Below are 25,167 nucleotides of genomic sequence, written 5' to 3'. Positions count from 1 at the left end.
ATCAAGTTGGCAAAAACCAAACGCTGTTTCCAAAGATTTTTTTGTTTATTAAGTTGGCATCAAGTAGGACTATTACTAAAATGCATCGTTCACATTGTAAAAAAAAAGGTGTAACTTAACAAATTATGTTGTCCAACATAAAACCCAATTCCACTATCAGTAAGCTGTGCATTATACAGCAAATGCTGTTACTGTTAACAGAAAGTTTACAAAAATCGATATTCCGTAATTCTAATATGATTGACAAAAGCAAACTGACATTTTACAATAAAAAGGTCACCAAAATGTGACCTTGTCATTCATACTTACTCCTACAAAATCTACCACCAATTTTAAACACTTCCTGGACATTAAATACAAACAAAAACATGCCTGCCATTACGCTTTACACTTGTACTAGGATTACATATTTCTAAGTTAATACTAACACAAAAGGGAAAAAGTCCAAAAAGACTGTATTTACAAAATGTACCATGTCTGAATCCACCCAAGAATCTCAAATTGAAATAACGAGGAAAAGCATCAATGAAAACATACAACTACGAACTTTGCACAAGTACGCCCTCAGTGGTGGAAAATGGTGCCCTGCCTACATAATAATAAACAATAATGGAATGGACCGGGAACCAGTCTACCCAAGTCCTCTTGTACAGTTCAATCCATACACCGAGTCACTGCATTCTCACAGTGTACAAAAATTGTGCCAACTTTTTTTACAAAAGTTCCATGACAGTTACTGCGAGCAAAGCTACCACAATGCTTCACCATGGAGTACCGAAGTGTGACATCATTTAGAACCAGAAAGTGTAGTGCAAACGAATTGAGTACGCGTGCGTGTTGGTTCACGGGCTGAATCGCGCGCTAATGTCTTTCACACACATTTTGTGCACGTGACGTATTCACTTCGGTACTCCATTACTGCGAGTGTTCAGGAACTATGCCCAGATTGGTAGGTTACATACAAACACCATAAGTGGGCCCATACTTCTTTTTTTTTAACCAATGTCTAAAAATACTTTTCAATACAGGATTTCACATGGGCCAAAAGGTTGTACAATATGTTTGCACATAACCTCTTACCTGGCAGATCTTCTTGAATGTGTTTTACTCCGATACACATATTATTTTTTTAGCTGGGGTTAATTTGCTATTATAGAAATATTTTAGGGCATAAAAGCAGATCACTTAGCTAAACATTACCCATGTACCTAGCTGTGCAACATTTGAAGACAAATTAAAATAGTTTCTCCCCCTCCCCCCAAAAAAATATATATGTATAATGTTCCACTGCTTAGACAAAGGAATAAACAGAGACGCAGGTGAGATAACATTAATGGTTAACACTCTTAAATTGCTTGTGAATTAAATATTACAAAAATGGTCCCCCTACAAAACGCTTTATAAATGCTCGTTATTATTTTCTGCTTTGCTGAAACTTAAAACTGTGCAAATAATACTGTCAGTACATTCCTAAGCCCCAAAAAAGGCACAAAAAACTCTGAGAACTTGACAATATTTGCCGAGACCAGGGCAAAATTTCAAAGAAAAAAAATACCACTGCAGCTACAGCTGTGTTTTGAAGCATGTCATGGTTGATGGGAGAAGGCCGAAATGATCACTGCACGGACGCAGTTGGAAAGAATGTAGTATCCTGGCGCCACTTCTTTGGTTGTGTACAAAGTCTATGGAGAGTTGAGTGCATTTGCAAAGTATTTTCTAACAAAATTGGAAATGTTTTTCAGTCCCAGATTCATGTCTTTTCAACATTTTTGCAGTGACTGATCTTCATTGAGATAATATATGATGAAAAAAATGGCGTCAGGATGCAACTGTCTTTCCAGGCATTTATTTCAAGAAAAATTTGTTCCATTTTTCTTAGGAGTACAGAAAAGTTTACCGTATATCAACCGAGCTGTATCACAGATGCAGCTTCACAAATCGGAACTAAAACCTGGAAAGATATTACTTGGTAAACTGTGATTAATTGATGCCGAGTCCAACTGGCTCAGTCAATGACGATAGTTTCGGCCGATCGGACTTTGCTGACCATCCGATTGGTCTGAGGTATGATCTTCCAGGGGCGCCGAGCCAAGCGTTTCTGGGCAATGATGGCCAGTTGCTTGCGCAGCTTCCTGCAAAGGGAAACAGAAAGCGTTTTGCAATTTTAACTTGAAGTGAAGCAAGTGCCTTAATACATTAGCAACTGTACTGCATTGCATTGTGTTTATTCACTGAAGGATCCACAAAATCATTGAGTGCTCGGGCGGTTTTCAGAAGTCACAGTGAGTAAAAAGGAAGGACAATTACAGGCGCTATAATAATAATGATAATACTTGGTATTTATAAGCAGGTCGAGGTCAGCGCAATCAGGTCTCTACCTTCCGAGGTACCCAAATATACTCCCAAGTCCCAAGGACGGATCCAGATCACTTTTGAGGGGGGGGGGGGGGGCCCAAAAATTTTTTGTTTCCCAAAAAAGTGGGTGCAAAAATGTTCCGCCCTAAATTTAATATGAAAAGCAGGGGGGGGGGGGACTATGTATTGCTTTTGTTGAGTTTTGTGTGTGGTGTATGCAGTGGCTGCTTTTGTACTTTAAAAAAAATTTTACTTAAAAAAAATTCTTTTTAAATGGGTTCGTTCTTTGGGAGGCCAAGCCCCCCTGTTAGCCCCCCTGGATCCATTGAATACTCCTGGGTTGAGTGAGGCAATTGTGGTAAAGTGTCTTTCCCAAGAACACAAGCACCATGTTCCCAATTCAGGGTTCGAACTCCTGTACCCTGGCACATGTATCGAATACCATAATTATTGGATCACAATGCTCCTTTGAATTGTTCTCCCAACAATTCATATTTTTTCAAACAAATTTTCAAACTTTATTTTGACATGAGTACTTTTTTCTTTCAATTTTGTATCTGCAACTCTCTCTAAAAAAAAGAAAGCTTTTAAACAAACACCTCAATATAAAAAAGCATGATTTACAGGAGAGGATTCTTGGGTAGATTAATCAAGCTACTCCTCAAGTTCCATCAATCACTTGTACTGACCTGGTGTTCTCATCAGCGTGGAAGTATACATCGTCTGGAGCATCCAACCAGCTCAGGTGTCGACGCTTCTTGAAGAGCATCCTCCCGTCCTCAATCTGAAACATGAGCCAAGAATGTTGACAGTTTAAGCCACAGACCTTTGGAGTTCAGGGCTGTACAGATGGTTGACCTCGGCCACTTTTTAATCTCAATTTGTCTGTGGCTTTTATAAACCTGGGCTGCCTACCCTTTACACAAACAATGCTAACGTTGGCCAACGTTGGTAGCGTTAGTGCAAATGGGACCGATTGCTAGCAATGTTGGTGAATGTTAGAAACAAAGACGAACGGTCCGTACCTGCATTCCGGCATCCCCGCTTCCATTCTCTTCAGAACCATCACCTTCAAATAATAAAAAACAAGAATCTGTCACACAAGATGTAAATGATGCCGACGACAGACGAATCAAGTTCAACAACCAACCATTCACTCACTTGGTATTGCTAATATATGTATGAATGTGTTGGGCTTAGTCCCACATTCTTTTGAAGGAAATTTGTGCATGAGTGTTTAGGTTTTTGGAGTGAGAATCTTTTATTGAATGCTGTTATGCCCTTTGAAAGGAGGTCGTTTTTTTTCACAACGTGGTGTCCAATTAATCAAAACAAAATGCAACCGAAAAACCGACAATTCAATCAATCAATCAAATAACGGAATAGTCTTTGCCAGCCTATAGAGAGCCTGCCATGACACTTAATGCCACACTAGAATATTTCTCCAAAAAAAAGAGAGTATGATCCAAATAAAAAGTAGACCCCCAAAAAGAAGCTGATTAAGCACTTAATGCATCTTGGCCAATTCCATGTGAAGCATTTGAAAACTGTATCAATATGTGCAATTATCTTCAAGCAAACTTGAATCCTCGATCCCGATTGGTCGATCCCTGGCAACAACAGTGTGATATTATACCCAATATCACGGTCCATAACTTACTCTGTGTGTCACGCTATTCCAAGATGCGCGCGCCGTTCCTTCAGCACACACGTGTTATAGGATAACCACTGAAAAGTTTGTGTACCGCGTGCGCGTTCCATCTTTACTGTGTGTCAAGTTTGCTTGAAGATAAATTCATTATCCCACTTGCACTAGTGGAACACAGAAAATTTATTGCATCTTGACTTTGCCCTCGTGGTATGTGGGACACAGACACACTTCATTGTTCACTCGCGCTCATAGACTGATAAAATATCAATCCGTATAGAAATCAGGTCTCTCCTATGTCAAGCAATCTATTCAGTCATGAGTAATTCATTGCAGATTATTCACGCGTCTCCTACTTACCTCTTTTGGGAACGTGGCGTTGTGGGGCCAACTGCATCCTCTTGTTGGCAGGAGCTGAAACAGAAGATGAGAATAAACAGTCGTCAGCAGTTAGACAGTTAGTTATGCATCAGCAGTAAGTGAAGAGTTTATTTCCAAAAACGCGATAAACGCCATTTTGTTCCCTTTTAGAATCCCGCACTCTCCTGGCTTCCCAAAAGCAATTTCGACGGTTGTTATGTACTTAAACACAACTTAATGATACAATAAGGCGACAAAAAGAACAGCTGTTATACTGTTTGAATTCTTTGAAAGTTTCATAACCGTGCAAAATTTTCACTTTTTCAAATGGATAATGTCGCGTTCTGGAAATAAATTCTTCAATTTATGACAGTTATCTATCTTTTCATGCCACCAGAGGTATTTAAGATCCAAGTTTCTGAGCAGTGACCACTATCCCAAAAGAGCGTGTCATGGGATTTGCTTCAAACATGAAAGCAGGTTTGTCGTTTAAGTCCTCACAAATCATCGCAAGTCAAAGTTCAGTCCCAAGTGGTTAGCCGCGCTTTATGGAGCTTACCCTCGGTGGAGGTGCTGTGCTCGTATCCCCGTTTCCTCATCATTGTCGGCGAGATGGTGCTGATGGACGAGGCCTCCTTCAGGTCCGAGCGGCTACCCTTGGTCCAAATGGCCTGCTGGCTGCTAGACGCCATGGCGCTGGTGCCTCGTCCCTCAGACATGTCTGAATGGTTGGAAACAACAGAGATTGAACTTGTGATTGAACAAAAATGTTGAGGCTGGGAGGGCCTGTTTTTTTTTTAAATCCTAGTGGAATACTCCAGTCAGTTTTAAGGGGGGGGGGCATTGTGGTTATACCATGTGAAGAGGATATCTCTAGATACAGAATTGTGGTCCTGAAAAGAAACAAGAGGTGTTAATTTTTTTTTCATTTTGGTCAGTCTCATTCTCTTTCCGAAATATGTGACCCGTCGTAACAAAATAAGCATAAAGGTCGTTACCATACTTCACGCGAATGTTGGTGCAAAGCTAATTCGTTAATGGAGAACGTCACAAGAAACTTCCATTGTTGATGTCATGAAATTCGCTTCCCTTTCCCTTACGCTTTCGTGTTAGGTATGAACGGGCCTTTACGTGGGTTTTTTTTTAAATTAAGATATTGTTATATTTGGATTCTGCAGAACAAGAGCTTTCAAATGGTATATAACATTTGGGGTACCGAGTCCAGTAATGGAAATATAGACCACCAACTAAATTGAAATTGTGAGAAAACTGCACATAAAAATCCCGCTGCTGTATTACATGTACAGTGAATGAACAGTCAACAAATAAAACAGGATGAAAATAGGTTTGATAGAACAAAAACAGTCGGGAAAGACTTACAGAATAAATTTCAAATGAAAACACAAAAAATCGACAACCCCTTCCAATGTTGGCTTTGTCCCTTTCCAACTTAATGCACATTTTTGGGGACGGGTCACATATTAGGTATTTCATGTTCTTGTCACCTTTTCCACTTTTCCTGTTGGCTTCTAACATTCCTTGCAGCTTCGTGACGACCACGTCCACCTTAGGCCAGATACGAGGCTTGAATTTCTTGAGCTTGCCCTCTCCTCCTTCTGGAATAAGCATTTGACCTGTCAAAAGATAAGACAACATCAGACAATGCCAAGATGGTGAATGGCTGTATGGGCTCCGTGTATGAACAAGAGAGGGCGTTTTTTTACCACTTTTAAGAGTGGACAGGACACACTTTGTATGCCTACTGGTAATGTACACATATTCAAATTGTGGATGTTGAACAATAGAGGACAATAGGATCCACGGTTGACCAAAGGTCCACGATGTGTGATCGTGCACAAAACATACGGTAGGTCTTCCTAAAAAGTATGAACAAAAGAGGGACAATATGGGTGTTTACACAGATGTAATTTCGCGCGCTTATAATAATAATAATAACTTGGGAGGCTAATCATCCTTACTCGCAGCTGAGAAGCTGAATTGCGAAGGACGCGGCTACAACGCTGGCACGTTAAAGGCGCCTATGGCTGCCGGCCACATCAACCCATATGACCACAGAGCACAGCCTGCGATCGAAAGTGTTTGATTTTTCCGGAGGGAGGAAAACCGGAGGGCCAGGAGAAAAACCCACGTGGCACAGGAGAGAACCAACGCACAACTCTACTCGCATGCGATCCGCGGCCAGGATTCGAACCGTGGTCACCTTGGTGAGAGGCGAGCGCTTTACGCACAAGCCACCCATGCCAAAATATGAACAATTTTTTTTTCAAAATATGAACAACTTTTTTTTTCTGAATGTGCACAAAGCCACAGCGTCTCTGCGTGAGCGTCAGGCGTCGTCAACAATGCCTTGGAATGTCTCTTCCAGTGGTCTCCCAAAACTCTCCATTTCTTACCGTTGAGGGGGTACTTGTGTACAGAGCCCATTCCATTGAAGACAAATGGTACAAGGAGGCCAGCCTTGTTTGTAGGGTTTACCTGATGGCTAGACATATTTATAGCATCTTTGAACACCCCGAAATCTGTTCTACAGGTAGATCAAGAAATGGGCTAAAAAACTTTTGTATTTCCTGGTTGCGCAATCATGACTGTGATTGTTCAAAACATCATAGGGTGGGGCCTAGGACAACAAATGTTGTGTAATGTTAACAAAATGGATGGGTGTCTTCTGAACCATTTCCACCCCCCTCCCACACCCACTTTAAAGTCGCTCTCCCCGTGATAATTCTGAGTTACACTTTGAAAATCAGATTCTGCTTTTATATATTGCATATTTTTCTAGCAATACAAAACTTATTCATTTTTGAATGAGATATCAAACAAAAAAATTCAGCGTTTCAAATTTCAAATTTATTAACTTTCAAATTATTTGCGGCCCAACAATTGTTTAGACGGATCTTTTATGCGTTGTGGCGCAAATGCAACCCAGAATGCAAGCGTGTTGTCAGAGGGTGGTATACGCCCAAAATAGAAAAGGTAGGGTTTTTTTCATTTAAATAAAACATACAAATTTTCAATTTGTAAGGAGAAAAAAATTGAACATGTTCAAGAGACAGGTTTTGTTATGACAAACTCACAGGCTTGCTTGATGGCCGCGATGTTGATGGGATCAAACGGATTGCGGGAAGCATGGCGAATGTTGAGCACGCTGGGGCAGACGCTCCTCGACAGTCTAGTGAGGGGCGTGGTGAAGAGATAGAAGGCCTGGCGAGTCTTGAGGCCCAGGGCCCGGGGCCCGCTGGTACGGATGGTGAGGCCGTGGACGGTCTGGCAGTGGCGGGCTAGGTGGGCCTTCAGCTTGAACTCCTGGTGAACCAACGCAAATTTGAAATAAAGAGTTGAGGATTGCATTTAATTTAAGCCCTGAGATAGTGACAAAGCCTAAGTACATGTATCCGTCAGTTAGACTAACAACTGGCATGGGTGGCGCAGTGCGTATAGCGCTCGCCTCTCACTGCTGTGGCCCGGGTTCGATTCCCGGCTCAGGTTATTATGTAGAGTTGCTCGTTGATTCTCTCCTGTGCCACGAGGATTTTTTCTCCGGTTTTCCTCCCACCGTAACATTCAACACGATCTGGCTGTGCTCCGTGGTAAGACGTTGGTCGTATTGCGCCTGCCTAAGGCGCCTTTACATGCTGTCAACTCAACCATGCATTTAAATATCTCCAGACATAGAGAGAACTGGGTGAGTTGAAGTTCAGGAAAGGCAGAATTTCAAAAGCAACAAATGCAATTTCAGAAAGGAAAACCTGTCCAGGGCAAAATTTGATGCAGCTGATCAGCAACAAAAATTGGTTAAAAGGAAATCAACATAATTTATTGATAAAATGTTAAAAAAAAATTTACATCTCATGCGGAAGTCATGTTTGCTTTGCCAGTATGTGCATACAGCAGTGAATAATGGCTAGGACTAAAATTAGGACTAAAATTTTGTACTCTGAAATTCCTTATAGCACGTTGATTGCCCAAAAAACCCCAATTTTCAAGGTCGAAGGTGGTATTGTGTGAATGATTATAGATGACTTTTTATTGATCATTTCAATTACATGTATTACTGTTCTTGGGAAACATTGATAGAACCCCCCCCCCCCAAAAAAAAGCACCTTTAATGAATTTCAAGAACAGAATAACCAATTGTAAGCAAGGAGGAAATACACAAAATGTGCTTAACTAACCTTGCCACATCCACTGATGGTGCAACGGAACGGACGATGCATGCCAAACGTCCCCATGCCTTGGGTCGTCGCTCAGGCCGGTTACGTAGAGGTCCAGGCCGATCACCGTCTAATAACAAACAAAATGTATTTTCGAAAATAATGGACAGAATAATTAGAAAAAAGCAACTGATTCAAATGCACCAAAATATCCTTTTATTGATTGATATTAGAAATTAAAAAAAGAGCAATTTCTTTCTCTGGGATCGACTGCTTTTTGTTTTTGTTTTTTGAAGTGTTGTTAGGTTAAGAAAGTCAATAGTAGGGCGTCCTCATAAGATACTGAGAGAGAGCAGTACAGGTAAATGAGTTTTTAATCATTTTAATACTTTTAATCAAAATTAATCCAAGTGCAGACACACAATACAATAACCACAATGGAATGTTACCAATATTGGGTTTTACCCTTCACCAACTTTTGTTTTGGTTAACACTGTATAAGTACTCAGTGCTGTCCCGAGTGCTTGCGACCTCCTGCTTACTAGTGCAGACATCTTACCACTCGACCAACGGCCGTGGGTTCCAGCAGGAGGCTGTGGGTTCGAGTCCCACCAGAGTGATTTTTTTCTCACAATCACTCCGGACAACACTGAGTATACAGTGTTCATAAAAAAATTATAATAAAAAAACATACTTTTTTTAAATACACCGTTGAAGGGCAAAACCCAATATTGGACAAAGAATATGAGTTGACTTACCCAGTCGGGTCGGCATTTTGAGGCCGCCGCATTTCTTCCAGTAGATCCAGCAGGAAGCACAGAGACGACACTGCATGTTGGCTGGACCCCAGGAATACCACTGGTAGGAAGAACTCGCTGGGAGAGATAAAAATTATCAAGTGAATATTGCAATATTGAAAAAAAGGCAAAATATGTTGAGATTGGGTCAATATTCTGCTTCTACAGCCATCCTCGGTCAACCTTGGGACGACACACAAGGTGTGCCTGAGCTACAACAGTCGGGACCATATCAGTTGCCAAATTTTTTTGCAACCTGAGTGCAACTATGTTGTGCACGCATCCGAATCATCGAATTTTATTGTGAATCGTCATCACATCGTGGGTGACACTAGCATGGTTGATTACTCTGTGTCGAGATGCCACTTTTTCCACAATAATCACACGATTTTTGTGAACTGAGCATAACTTTGTTCTTGATGCCAACAGTTCCGTCGCAAAGCAAACAAATCGCAGGTTGACCCGAGATCGATTTTAAATATATTATTTTCCGTGATGGGTTGAAAACAGATGAACCTATGTACCTCTGTAACAGATATGTCATCATGAGCTGTCATTTTGGGATTTCATTGATAAATTACAGAATAGCTGATAATTGCTTCAGATAGCTCTCCATACACATACATGTGCACACATGAATGTACAACTAAATTTAAGCTGACAGACTAACAAAAAGTTGGATGGGCTTACCATAGCAGCTTTCGCAGGCTCTAGTACCCGGTGTGACCCCTGGAGGTACGCCCGGTGCTCCTGGTACGCCCATTGGGGTACCCAGGGTGATGTTGGGCTTACTGGGTATCTGATTAGGATTAGGCTTGTTACTGTCAAAACAAAAAGGATAACATTTGGCTACGATACATCTTCTATATTATGATCGATGGGGCTGAGTAATTTATTTCAGAGAGCTTATACCTGTCTTACTTCAAGCTGTTTCTGCAAAGACTTTGGTGGGCACAAAGCGCCCTCTTGTGTCCACAGAGCCCATACTTACTAGTTGGGTATGTAGACCTGTTTGAGTTTGCTCTCTGCCTCGGCTGCCTTGAGCCGTTTCTGCTGGACGTAGCGGTCCGTGGTCTTCCACATGTAGTAATACTCCACGATGCTCTTCAGCGTTTTCCACGGAAGCTGTGAACGAAAGAAAATGTTAATGCAGATCCAGACTGTTGTGTTCAGTCGATTCCAATCACGTGAAAACTATGACCCGAACTCAAAAATAGTTTAGAATCAAAAGTTTAAATAAATTGGTCCTCACAAAATTCCACGACTTTTCCATGACTTTGGTCATTTTTACAAATTTCCTTGATTTTTCCAGACCTGGAGATTGGAAAGAAAATTGCATGACTTTTCCCAGGTTTTTTCCCAAGCAATAAGAACCCTGATCAAACATACAAGTTGAAAATGTATTATATAAAAAAAAACCTGGATTTGTTGAAGAGCACGGGAACGGAACGTTAAAATTCAATGTTTGACTTACAAAATCTTGTCTGATGTCGTTGAAGTCCTTGCCGTATTTCTCCAGGGCTTCCTCAAAGAGGTTGGCCTCGGAGGCTGACCATTCCTCCAGCTGGTCATGGCAGATGACCGGTCCTCCTGCGGGCACCAGGGCTGAGACGGCCTTGGTGATCTCGTAGACTTGGGTGTGCAGCATATCCATGGCGTGGAACTAGCAATGGTAAGGGGAAAAACGACTTCATATAATTCATACTTTTTTTTCAATGCAGTTCTTGAAAATGCACCTTTGTATCCCATTTAACGTTATTTTCACTTTTTGTTTTGCCATTTTCTAGGGTATTTTGGTACCTTTTTGGTTTCATGCTAAATGCGGATTTCAATATTTGTGAGCAAAAGTGTGATGTCATTTCAGGCAGAAACCTCAATGTTACAGTTATTTCAGCAGCAAAAGTTGCCAGAATGTTGGATAATTTGCTGTCGTAATTTTTCTGTTCTTTGGTGATTCGTTACTTGGCAGTACATAAGCCAGTGAGCAAACTTTTCTCACAGATGTTTTTAATGAGCAAAGTTTTGGGTTCACAATTTGAACAGAAAACCCCTTAACCAAACAGTATCTTCCTGAAATGACACCACAGCAACAGCGCCCTCAGTTGTCTAGAAAAGCACGGACAATTTTAATTGTTTAAGAAAGAGCACTTCTTAATCAAATTAACTCAAAAGGGATGTCAAATAGTTTTCACATCCCTTTACTTGAAAATGACCTGCCGAGTTTTAGAGGGTTTTACATATTGCTCCGAATATTGACTTCCCACTGGAACGTTAAAGGGAAAATACAACATTTGCAACATCAAAAAACGAAATGATCAAATTATCACCAATATCTTACTGGATTGTTAGGGAATGACAGTCCAAAGCATCCTGTAAAATCGTGGCTCCTGGTGTGCTGACATTTTCAAGAAAACTTGTATTTTTGACAAGCGTTGGAAAAAACTGCCTTTTTTTTTTTTTTTTTAAAGTGCTCCTAATTTTCTTTGCAATTGATTACACACTGTGAAGGGGTACAAGCTTTCTAGATTGATTCTCTGACCTAACAATTCCCCAAAGTCTATAAATTGCTCCGTTTAATCTTAAGTGGGGTCAGGGAAACAGACTACAAAAACATGGTTGGTTTTCTTGGACTTTCCAGCATCTCCGAACCCAAAACGTGAAGCAGGTCAGTTTAACAATATTTGCTATAACATACTAATCCTCCAAATCCATTTATTTCTGAAAATTGCAGCAAAAGCAAATGTTGTACGTTCCCTTTAACTCGCTAAGCATTTATGCAAGGAACTTCCCATAGTCACCAGTGACACACAGTGGGACGTCAATAAGAGTCACAAGTCCCAACTCACCAGCGTAATGTCCCTAGATGCAGCCGCAGCACTCATGTGAAGGCTGGGCTGACGGACGGAGCTACTGCAGTCTAAGGCTCGACCAAAGGTACCAACGGACCTGAGTTCAAAGAAGAAAGAAAACATGTTGGGCTAGTTTTTCCTTGAACAGTTATAAATTCAATTTTTTCTGCTCTGGTGGAAGAATGGAGTCAGGCAAACTATCAGTGTTTTGATAATCCCGTGGCATGAAGCGAAGTTGATTTCAGAGAGCAGCCGATGAAATCTTAGCATTAGAAGCAAGGTTGCTAATCCAATAATTGTTTTTCTTGGTTAGGGCCTCTTCGAAATCCCAGCTTTGTCTTCCTTTACAACTTTTGAACATCATTTGACTAAAGGCGTTCGCACGTTGCTATAATTGTGCAGGCATAAGTTACATCACAAATCAACAACCAGTCGACTAATCTTGCTCTATACTTAGTGGAATGCAAACGGTCATAAATTACAAACTGAAGATATGATTTGCGTAACGTTCATATTGGGTCTTAAAATTTTTATTTGACATGTGATTTCAGGTGACCAACATTTCTTATCTGTTAATGCTGTTAAAATCCTTTTTTTTTAACTAGCGATACTTAATAATCCTTCACACACATGTAGCTAGGTCCTGCCAAGGATCGAAACGTTTGGCCCTCTAATTTTGTTGCAAACTGCTTACATGGCCCAATTTCATGGCTCTACTAACCACACAATTCTGTGCTTACGATTACCATTTTGTGCTAAGCCCGCTAGCAGAAAAATTCTGTGCTAACCCTGTAAGCTCAGAATACTTAGTTACGAGATGTACGCATGCGCATAAGCCAAAATTCTTGGCTAATCCGTGAAATACGCTTACCGTAAGCACACAATTTTCTGCTTATCCGTGAAATACGCTTACCGTAGGCACACAATTTTCTGCTAATCCGTGAAACACGCTTACCGGGAGCACACAATTTTCTGCTACAGTAAGCAGGAATTTTTTGCTAACGGTAAGCAAAGCCAAGAAATTTGGCTCTGCTCGGTATGCAGTTTGCAGCAGTTTTATTCATTTTCAAAGTTTAAAAAACACCGGAAATATGCTGGTATTTCTATAAACAACCATATCATGCAATCAAATGCATCAATTTACCCATGAAACACAATTTAAAATAAAACACCAGGATTGCCTTGTTGAGCTCGACCTACAATATCAGTTTAGGGCATTATTTAATGATTTTTTGGGTGACTCGGTCTATCAGTCAGGCAGTTGGACCTACATACCTTGCCAAGATGAGGAACTGGTCAATCTGACGATCCGGAAGCTGGTGCTCAGAGCTCCAGACTTTGGTCTCAAGTTTGCTCAGCTCCCTCTCGTCTTGCTCATCTAGGAACAAACAGGCAGTTAACAACTCACATCAAAAATATCAATACCTAGTAAGCAAAACATCAATCAACTATTAACGCTAACCGTCCCAAATCCTCCTTGCAAAATGGAGGATTTTGAAGGATTGAGGACATAACTGGATTCAGGCTGTTACTTCATTTATGCTCAGACAGGCATCCAAGTTTGGAATACTATTTCCTTTTAACTTTAAGCCATGAAAAGCCCGTTTTTTTTTCACTGGTAACCTACCTTCAGCAAGCTTTGGTGTGATCTCTGCCTGGTACCGGGGACCCACACGGATTTCCCCCTTATCAGCCAAAAGGGTTTTCTGCTGGGGATCGTAGACCAGGGAATAGAAGAATGCATCCTGGTAGAAAACATGGGAGAAATAACATTAGAACCCCCCGACTGTTTGATCAGTCACAGACAGTCAGAAAGTCAATCCAATTCCCCTCCCATAACTTATACACAAGCCACCAACGGTCAGACCACATTTCTTGTAGGCATTGCGACTAGTCAGATTCCATCAGACAAATGCAAGCAACTGGTACGTACAGCTGGTTTATCAATCGCCTACAGTCAAAGCACAGCTGTATCAAGTTACATAAACAGTCACAGCCAGTCAATCCTGCTTTATGAAGGCAGGGAGCACTGAACTGTTAAAAAAAGTCACTTGGTTGGTTTGACATCTGCGATGGCTTCGTTGAATTTGCCTTCAATCTCTGTGGACCCTAGTTTCGAATCCCACCCCGACCAGTGTGTGGATGGGGTGGTCAGTCCCCACGTGATTGCAGTGGTTTTCCCTAGAATATTGACCTGGGTTTTTTTTATCATTGTCTTCTCTGTTTGTCTCTCCAAAGCTTTCTTCAGGCTTACCAGCCACAGTACAATGGATTGTTTTAAATTTGGTTTGGATTCCACTATTTGGTTTGGATTTTGGAAGTTGGATATTTGAAAAAAATTCAGTCTTCCATTTTTTGTGACACAAGCTAAAGGAAACAACTGTAACATTGCTCAAATTGCACCATGGTCTCTGGTTGTGATCACATTCACTTGCTAGTGGTATATGAACAGCCTGCCCATTCGACAGATCAGACATTACAGCACCTGGAGTATTTTTTAATCCCGGAAACTATACACAATCATCATGGAAAGCAATGCACGTGGCACCTCATTTGTCGCTTTTTGACTGCATGACTTTGAGCTTTATTGACATATCACGGTAGAATCAAGGTAGAATCGCGTTAGAATCGCGTCAACACAGCTTGTGAAATATTGTCCAATTACATGATATACAAATGGACGCGGAACGCGCAAAATCTGAGACAAACAAAACTTAGTGTGCGAAAACTCCATATGGTTGTCTAAGGGGCGTGGCTAACTAGCAAACGGTGATGGTTCAATTGGAGCTTCCGGTGAAATTGGATAAGGCCAAAAAAAAGAATTAGTCGGTCTCTGGTCAGCGCGCGCGTCGATTTTAATCATGCGCGTCAACTTTTTTTTTCTTCAAATTGTCCGCGGTAGCTACAGCAGCGCGCTCTATTGCCGTACCTCCTCAAATTTTTCTACCAAGGAATGGGGAAATTGCACCAAGGCAAATGATGGAGCGCACCCAAGGCAAATTATGGAGGACCCCAATGTATATGAGGACACAACAAAAGCAAAATAGTACCCATCTTGTCTGTTCAATCCAAGCTTGAAAAAAAAAAAAAAGGAAACAAAAACAAACAAAAAAACACGTCGCCGCATCAATTCCGGAACTTTGGTCTGACAAGAGACCGAATAATTTTTTTTTTTGGCCTAACCATTACTTGGTTGCAAAAAAAATACGATAACTGGATTTTGAAATCTCTGATTGCTCCCACCAGTAGTACAATGGGTTCTTTTTGAATAATCCCTTGCTAGATATATTACCAGAGACAAATCATGACAAAATGACGAACCTCCTTGGACAGGTACGACAACAGACTTTCCGTCTCGTTGAGTAACGTGACGGTGCACTTCCCTCGGATGTGGGTCGCTGGTAACGTCTCCAGCTGTCGCGACAGGAAGAGCTCGCGGTGCTTCAGCTGGTGGCGCTGTTTCTCCGTCAGCTCCTCTAGGGTCTCTTCTTGTTCATCTTCAATGGCCACTGGGAACGACAGTGACAAATATCAATTCCTCGGTGATAACGAGGCACGCGGCCTATATGCCCCATGCCTCTTTCTACAACAATGTGCACTGCGCACAATTGACAATGAAATTTTGTGTTCGAATGTCTCTCCTAGTGGTCCCCCCCCCCCAAACTCTCCCTTTCTTACCGTTGAGGGGGTACATGTACGCACAGCCCATACCAAGTTACTTACAAGCATGTTTATCTGCAAGCTGGATGAGGGAACTGGGTATGTCTCTTCTCCTGTAGAAACAGACAACTTTGGCTTCCACGTTCCCGCTTGCAGTCTGGCAAAGAAAATATGAAATACACAGAATAATAATATAAGTCAGTCACTGCATACTTCTCACTGCATATAAATCCGAATGACATGACAATTTGAGTAGATGTCAGTACCCACAAAACAGTTTTGCAATAAGACTCACCTTGTTTAATTCTTCAATACGTCGGATCAGGTATGGTTGAGAAGATGACGTCTCAAAATACACATAATCTGGAAACAAAAACAAAAGGGAGTAGAGTTCAATCAGTTTTGTCTTCGGATGTCTTTTTGCAAATGTAGACTTCTAACTTTCAACTTTGATCTTGATATAACCCTAAACCGCCTAAGGGTTCCTCAGGACTACCCTGCTAAATCCAACATGGTCCAACGGTTACTTCCTGCTCAATCCAACAGAATCCAACTGTGCCTAATTTTCAGTTGTCTGCTGGATCCAACAGAGTCCAACTTGGCGTTATTTATCAGTACCCAACAGAATCCGACTCTGAATATGTACGTACATTTGTACCAGGGGTTTACTGCTCAATTCAACAGGCTCCGACGGGTTTATGACATAGTTGGATCCTGTTGGATTCAGCAGGAATTTAAAGTTTAACCTTTAGGGCATGCTGGAGAGACTCGTGCCAAGTCTGCAACAGACTTCCAGAGCGACGGCGTTGTCTATTGTTGGCATTTAATATCATAATTGTAATGAGGCAAACAAAGATCTAGACAATTAATCTCCAGATCCAGACGCAGCCATATTGTGAGTCTTGATATGATCTTCCATCCAGAACTGAGTTTTTGCAACAAATATAGTGCTGTGCGCAGGCGCGGATCCAGAGGGGGGTTTTGGGGTCAAACCCCCGGTACAATTGCAGAATACCCCGCCACTCACCTATCCCACCTCGTATCCGGATGCGCGGATACGGAGTCACGCTTGGATGCTCAACCAAAACCACACGCATGTGCCACCCCGTATCCCCGTATCAGCGTATCCACTTCCCAGCACCTATTTGGACTTAGACGTTTTCCCCCAAAACCACACGCGTGTGCCATGCCACCCCGTATCCCCGTATCCGTGTTTCCACTTCCCGGCACCTACTTTGGACTTAGACATTTTTGCCCTGCTCCCCATTCAACTCGCGTTGTCGCTGCCTTCGTTGTTTTCCAACATGGATATGGATGCTTATTTTCCTCCGCTAAAAATAAAGTCCACCCCGTATCCGCGTATCCACTTCCTGGCACCTACTTTGGACTTAGATTTATTTAACCCCTGCTCTCCATTCAATTCACGTTGTCCCTGCTGGCCGCATTTCTTACAGGGAAATAGCGCCCCCTTTAGACCCTCCAGCGCTCAAATTCACCCCGTATATTGTATTTGCGTATCCACTTCCCGACATCTACATGTACTGTGGACATTTCTGCAACATTTTCCCGACTGCATAGACATTTATTTTTAGGGGGTCATTTTCGCGTGGCGGGGTATTCTGCAATTACTCCAACCCCCCCCCCCCCCCCCCCAGCTCTGTAAAAAAAAATAATAAGTCGAAACCCCCCCCCCCCCCCCCCTGCTGTGACACCCAAAAAAAGTTATACTGGTATAATGTTTGCCTTTTCAAAATACGGTACACCATTCTGTAATCTAGTGTAAATAATCATCGAATTTGAACAGCGCCCCCTATTGAAAAAATATGGAACCAGCCCCCCCCCCCCCCCAGTACAGTACATAGAAAAAAACCTGTGTACATTTTCAGAATTTTTTGCTGCTGAAACCCCCCCCCCCCTGCGAAAATTCCTGGATCCGCCCCTGGTGCGACTAGTGAAATTCACTTGTTGGGTAGTGATAAAATGTTGTAGGACTGTGCATCGGAACCGGGTACCCGAGTACCAGACCGTTTATGTCAGGAACCGGTTCCAGATTATGGAATCGGGTACCCGTATTCCGTAATCAACTTTGCAAATTACTTAGTAACTTCTCAGTAAATGAAAAGGAAACTGTTTCGAATGTCAGTGGGAAAATTTCAAAATGATGAACAGGATACATGGAAAACCAAAACCAATTTCACGATTGATGACTCCGCCCAAAATGTGGGTGGACGAGACCCCCCCCCCCCCCCCCCCGCCATTCATCACTATCTTAATTAAGAAGCATAATAAAGTTATTTTGTACTACTGTTTTTATTATACGCAAAAAGGAAGGCTATGGGAATAATGACTGATGTTTGAATTGCCTATTCCTTCCTCCGTGCCCGTGGTCCACGATTGTGTTCCACTCAACTAGCCGCCATTACGATATCCGACCGTGTTTGCCTGGCGCACAAAATGACCGCAACAAAAAAACACCATAAATCAAACGGATTTTTCCTTACCTCCGACCCGATACATGTTAGCCGCCATGGCAATGCTTTCGATTGAGACACTATTTTCTTGACTGCAGCATTTCAAAGATTGGAAGGGGGAAAAGAGGGATTTTCAACTCAGCTCGCAACCCTTTCGGTCTTCCTTCTCGTCGTGCCAAGCGGACGCGTGCGTACGTACGTACGCTACGGCCGGACGCGTGTACGGCATGGCATGCACGGTCACGTACGTGTACGCACAATTAAGACGCCATTATTCAACGATGAGGGCGCTATCACGTGAGTCCCAAACAAAGGCAGTACCGCGGCGTATCGGAGGGGGTTAGGGGTTGGGAGGGAGACAAAACGATTGCCGAAAAAAGTTGGGTAATGGGTAAACAGTTTGCTAGGAGAAGTGCAAATGATGAACTTAATTAACATAAAGAAAACACTCATAATTGTATCACTAATTAATGTCCTTTGTAAATCTAGACAAGGATCGATTTGGCAAGGGCGCAAATCCCCCGGCCCCAGACCGGGGATCGGGACTTGGCCATAGGGTCAATGAACAGCTCCACTTCGTGTCAATTGGTGTCTAGCTGAGGACCCCCCCCCCCGACTAAAATGACCAACCCCTTAACTTGAACACCGCGAAAGTCGCCCAGGCTCACCCCACCACCACCCCTAGTAAGAAAAGATGACAATGAAGCAATGCCAGTTGAGGCAGCGCAGTAGTTGCTAGTTTGAACGTGACATTTATTACTTTTTTTCATGAATGCTGTAGTCCTGACACATGAGGGCAATCATGGTATAATTTAGGGGTTTTTCACTCAGCAGCACATTGCGGTGTGAGAAAGAAGGGTGGGGCCTATAGATAAAATGTTTCTGGGACTTCTATCTACAGTTATAATGCTTCTGATGGAACTTAGGCCTACTTAACAGCTTCGAGTTTTGTTTGGAATTTCAAACCATCTAGTCAAAAAGGTGTATAAAAATTATTCAACTTGAGAAATTGTACACAAATTTCAAAGCTATCCCATTGAAGATCACACTGATATGTTCTCATGAATATGATAATTTAATTTCACCCAAATGTACCGGAAACCGATCACCGAAACGCAGACGTCGCAAAGCATTGTGGGTACTAGGTCACGTTCCATAAACAGGGGGGAAAAAGACCAGTGCTTCGCCGCTCACACTAGTCTTTTTTCGTGCTAGCATCCGGGGCCCCATGTGTCTGGGTAGCTGTAGCCGCACACGCTTTGACTAAGATGATTATTTTAAATACGCTTGATACTTGTTGCGCACGAGTAGCTTCGCACACGAAAGTGCTGTCTACGGGTCAATGGAATTAGTATCCATTGAGAGCGCAAAGAAAACAATTAGAGGTCAGACGCGCTCTTGGCTAGGGGTGCAGACCTGTAGATGGAGCCAAATCACCATTTTGTGCACCCTCAAATTCTTTGGTGGGCCATGGACTTAAAGGTTTGTAAAAAAAAAAAAAAAAAAAAGTGGGTGGAAGCCGTGCACAGGATGGGAGTGTGACCTCGTTTTTCTGTAATGGAGCGCAGGCATCATTCTTCAAAATGGCGATGAGCCACCGAGGACTACTTTTCGGGGTGATCATCTTTGGATGGAATTTTCTCCCAAAACTTATCAGATAACGGAACAAAACTTGAACAGAAAATGAAAGATTATGAAATAAGCTTGAAATCATTTCATGGGTGTATCAAACACATTGGAGAGTTGCGAGTGCTTTTAATATTTTTTTGAAAGTACGCGTAATTATCACTGAAGTCTATGAGAATCAATTTGCAGGTCTGCACCAGGTACCCCCAGATATCAGTGGCCTAGGGTCGGTTGTGACGAGAAAAATATCGTCGTTGCGGGCGCTATACCTCGTCTGAAAAACATCACGGGTATAGAAACTGCCAAGGACGCTCACACATTTTTTTTTAAAGGAAACACATCGAGGAAAGCGTTATCGCCGTGATCGATGTACGCCCCCATAAAACAAAAATCGTCAGCCTCCCCTCACTGGAAATGCGTTGGTCCTATAAGTGACCATGGTTAACGGGTTTAACAGAAATTGCCCCCCCCCCCCCACCAACTGTAACATCCCCCGCCCCCTATAGTGAGAATCCTGACTAATAGCCGGTGGTTGGCTGGAGAGTATCCTTGGTGTTAAAAAAAAACAATACTTGCCTCTGCATGACACCTCTATCGGTGTTGAAACCGACGAACGTACGGAATTGCAAGTACCGTTTGGTGACAGACAGTTTTCTCGCTTGAAAGTCATCCCCCTCACTTCATCAACCTTGTAATGTTGGTGACGTTGAGCCGGTGAAATCTGTAACCCTTTGCGTCTGACAGAAGCGACATAGGTCGGTAAGAAACTGGTCGTTGGTGACTCTCGATGCTTAAATGCTGCTGGGTTTGTAGTTAGGTTCAAAGGTTTACTACAGTCTTCACTCATGTGATCCTCGAATTCAGAAACTGAAAAACCTTGAGGAGTTTTCACATCTGAAGATGAAGATGAACTTAAATCTAATGGTTCTTGAAGTTCACCAACTTCAGAGTTTGGCGATTTTAGGTGCGACCGTTTCGACGGAGACTGATTTGTTGATAGATCTAAGGGCTGGGGAAAGTCTATGGACCTCTTGGTTGTCGTGAGTTGTTGCTTTACACTGGGCTTCGGACTAGCAACTGGGGTATTGTTGGTAAATGGGATTTTCACTGAGCCAACACCGGCAGATGAGTTCGTTTGTGACAGTCTGTTTTCGGTGTTGGGATGCTCATCATCACACACCGACAAGACTGGTTGTTGTCGGTGGGATGTGGGGTTCTTTCTCTGTTCTGCAGTCGAGCTCGGCGGGGGAGTACTTCGAAGTGGAGATGCAACAAGATGCGAGACTGGCGAGTCTTGATTCTTTCTCACCTTGCCGACTTTGCGGCCATGGCGTCGGGCGTAGGGCTGAGATGAGTTGAAATTGAAGATGGAAGGCACGAAGTCCGGGTTGTCTGGGTCATCTGATCTTTCCCCTGCAGCGAATGCAGAAAAATGTAATAATTTGAAAAAGGAACGTGAACAATTCGCTTAAAGAGGTTGTGGAATGCTCGAAGACATTTCCGTCATTTTTTGGTTATATGTAGCCTAAGGTGTGATGAAATAAAAACGACTATTGTTTCTGTCATGAAATGAGTACAAAGGTTACTTTTGAGAGCTATTTTTCAGGTCCTGTTTCGACCCGAACGTGCAATTTGTGTAAAAGTCGTCGTTGCAGGCAGCAAACAAAACACAGTAAATCGTGACGTAATAAACAGGACTCGTTTATGCTACTCTGCATCGGGAGTCCTGTTTATTACGTCACGATTTACTGTGTTTTGTTTGCTGCCCGCAACGACGGCTTTTACACAAATTGCACGTTCGGGTCGAAACAGGCATGACAAGACTTGAAAAACAGCTCTCAAAAGTACCTTTTGTACTCATTTTATGACAGAAACAATAGTCGTTTTTATTTCATCACACCTTAGGCTACATATACCCGAAAAATAACGGAAATGTCTTCGAGCATTCCACAACCTCTTTAATCGGGCGCTTTGTGTTGAACGATGTGTTCCTCTTTTTGACTTCTGGCTAGCGCACGTCTTTACCAGTAGGGAGCCATAGGGCTGGATAGCTCAGTTGGTAGAGCGCCGGTAAGGTGTCCCAGTGGGCGCAGGTTCGTACTGCTCTAGTCGGGTTTTTTTTTGTGTTCAACCTTATAAATATTTCCTTTCTATTGAATTTTTTAGACTTCCAACAGATTCACAGTAACTATAATGACTAGCAATGCAGAGAAACTGGCGGTTTTAAGTTCACTGCAAGAGCGACAGCATAAGAGATGGCATGGTGTACACTTTTGTTTCTATAAAGTCCTTAAAGTGAGCCCAATGTCGAGTGGCAAGATAATTGATACCAAGCAGGCAACCCATGCAATGCGTTTATTCCTGAAAACACGTCTGTAGTTTCTCAGCCTCAGTTATTAACCCAGCCAAAAGTACTTTTGCATGCTGCAAGAAATTAGATAAAATTATGCCTATTCATAACTTGTGTAGAAAATTCGCAACGTTTGTCACTTAATAATTAGTGATTTTACTTAGGCCTATCAAACTCTGGTCTCAACCTCTATTATGACTTTTAGATCCATTATTATTATTTTATGTAGTATGGAGTCCCAAAAGTGGACCCACTTTTCCCATTTTCTGCTCAGTAACATTTTAGGGTTTTTTTTTTTTTAAGTCGCTGCACTTTTTTTTTTTAAGTAAATTTTTCTGCTAGCAGAAATTTGAATTTTACTTTAACGACTCTCTCGGCGCCAAGGGCGGATCCAGGGGGGGGGGGGCCAAAGGGGGCCATGGCCCCCCCCCCCCAAAAAAAAACGAAACCAATTTTTTTTTTTTTTTAATGTGACATCGCAATAAAAGCAGACAATGAGTACACCACCATCTTTTCCTCAAAAAAATTGGTTAAAGTGGTCAGAAATTGCCTCAGATCGCACCACAGAGCATCTAGAATCTAGAATGGGGACAACCCCATTTTCTGCTAGCAGAAATTTCTGATGTTTTGAAGTTGCGCAAACCGTTTTCAAAAATGTCAATATTACTTTGACGACTTTCTCGGTACCCCAAAAGTTGACAACTCAGAAATCTCAAAATTCCACAAGCATTTTTTTTTTGTTTTTTTTTGTTGAGCTACTGCAGTCATCTTGCCGTCCCAAATCCTACATCATGTGGAATTTCTTGGGTGATGGTAGGGAGAATGATTAATCACGACAGGACTTTTTTTTTAATTGCGAGATAATTATACTGATTGGGTCAACAAAGCTGGGGAGAATGTCCCTTACAATATTCATTTTCCACAACCACGTGGCCATTCGCAAACGAAGGTAGAGAGTAGTCATGTCCGTGTCAAGAGTCAGTGACAAGTCCATCACAAGTCAAATCACAAGAAAAGTCACAAGCCAGTTGAAGGGATCAACACATACTACCGAATGTCTTTCAGAAATTTGAATGGCTCGGCACCTGTCTGTGACGGCATAGCGTGTGATGGACTGCGTGTGATTGACCGTCTTGACTGTGGATGACTTGACCACAACTCTTTGGATATGATTTAACACAAGAATGCACCGCATCATAAGTAAAACATTCGTGTAGGCCTACGTTTTTGTGATTGAAGCGAACTGAATCGAACCGTGATCGAACCCACACAGGATCAAGCAGTGAACATAACGTCAAGCCACAAAAGAACTTGCTCGAGTCTATGTTACATTGTAAAAAATAAATGATGTCAAATATGATGATTGTGCAGCAAGCTAATACCGACGCAAAGTTAGGTTGGGATTCACTCACCAGATATGAAGTGGGCACTGCACAGGAAGGCCCTGTTTACCTGTTGTTCGGGCCAGTTGTCCCTGTCAATAGCCTGCAACCATAACTGACGTCGCCGCTGCTCAAATGGAGTCTTGCGTTTCGGAATAGTATAGAAATGAAGCTTGGAGTTTCGGGTCTTCCTATTAGTGCAGCCCACGGCACAGCAACTTGTCACCATGTTGGAACGAAATTACGAGTTTGTCTGTCGTAAATTGGTCAGTTGGTTTGTACAGTTTTGCAATACGGTGCGGGTCAGACAGTACACCGTGCGATTGCGGCCATGCATGCAGCGGGCACTGTGTGTCTTGCTTGCCTGTCTGTGCATTGAACATACTGTACATGTACAATGTACATGGACAGGACATGGATCGACCTTCGTGCTTATAGGAGAATATTATTCCCACTCACTTCCGGCCTTATCAGTCATCTGCCCTCGTATATGCGCGCGCATCACAACTGGATGACGTCAGGGGGCCCACAACAGCTTGCATGATGCACATTATGCAGCACAGTTACATTACAAAACATGCACGCTTACAAAGTAAGCCGACGTACAACTATGTTGTACAATAAATCCGGCTACATGCTAACACATTTCAAGGCGGGTTGCGGGCAACTCATGTTAAAGATTTACGGTATTTTTTTAGTGACATATGTTAGAGTGTTGTTCAGATTTGTATGGCGGAGACTGTGCACGTTTTTTGACACTTTGCGAGGGACTATATAAAACGGCCACAACTAGACCTACCATCACTTTCCCCTATCTGGTGCGCAGTGTATGCTAAAGTTACGTTCATGATTATCGCCCTTCTTGGATGAGGTATGGGGGGAAACATTATGAAGGGGCGTGGTCAATTTGGGCAGGGGGCTGAAGATTTGTTTCGAGGGAGAAAAGAGCGGAAAAGGTCAAAGGGACCTAACTTATTAGTTGATTTCATTTTTAAATTGACCCCATTTTTTGTTTTTACATTTCCTTTTTAGAGGTGGTCATGCATTTGAGAATAGTTGTAGTTGGGATTAGTTTAGTCTATGGAATATCCCCTGACACAGCAAGGGACTGTGATATGCGAGCAGATTCGTCGATTAATTATGCAAAACACTTGTCCTCGAAATTCTGACCATTCAGCGGGCGCCTTCTATATAGAGTCTTCGGCAACTCGTTGTTGTATGACAAAACATGGCATCCAAATTGACCAGTCAACAGCTTAGTCCACATTTTTGATCCAACTGACGTCACAGTTTCTAAAGTCAACTCCGATTAGCTGGCGCGCGGGATCGTATACAATTTGCATGTTAATTGCGTTAGACCGTGGCTTCGCACACGTGAAGGTCTGCTCCTCAGTCTAGTCTTAGTTGTGTTCTCATAAAATCGTTTACTCTTACTCCTGGATATTGATTGTGATCTTTTGTGGGTTAAGTGAGTCAAGGGCGGCACATAAATAAGGC

At 42.4% G+C, this 25,167-nt stretch overlaps 1 protein-coding gene across 1 annotated transcript; it reads right to left on the bottom strand.

Annotated features, from left to right (window-relative positions):
* Window positions 1-1,846: 1,846 nt before the first annotated feature.
* LOC119745314 (metastasis-associated protein MTA1-like) lies at window positions 1,847-24,015 on the bottom strand. The gene is given in 21 exon segments (XM_038221599.1): window positions 1,847-2,132; window positions 3,045-3,139; window positions 3,381-3,424; window positions 4,364-4,417; window positions 4,923-5,084; window positions 5,869-5,997; window positions 7,459-7,687; window positions 8,557-8,613; window positions 8,616-8,665; window positions 9,294-9,410; window positions 10,023-10,153; window positions 10,324-10,457; window positions 10,807-10,995; window positions 12,179-12,278; window positions 13,457-13,559; window positions 13,809-13,926; window positions 15,503-15,690; window positions 15,905-15,998; window positions 16,137-16,204; window positions 20,515-21,351; window positions 23,701-24,015. Coding segments are annotated over 21 exon segments (3,225 nt in total). The 5' UTR covers window positions 23,900-24,015; the 3' UTR covers window positions 1,847-2,005.
* Window positions 24,016-25,167: the final 1,152 nt, after the last annotated feature.

This window comes from Patiria miniata, unplaced genomic scaffold (genome assembly GCF_015706575.1).
Source record: "Patiria miniata isolate m_02_andy unplaced genomic scaffold, ASM1570657v1 HiC_scaffold_7, whole genome shotgun sequence".
Lineage (NCBI taxonomy): Eukaryota > Metazoa > Echinodermata > Asteroidea > Valvatida > Asterinidae > Patiria > Patiria miniata.
Note: the sequence above shows the minus strand (reverse complement) of the source record. Positions and strands in the feature narration are given on the sequence as shown.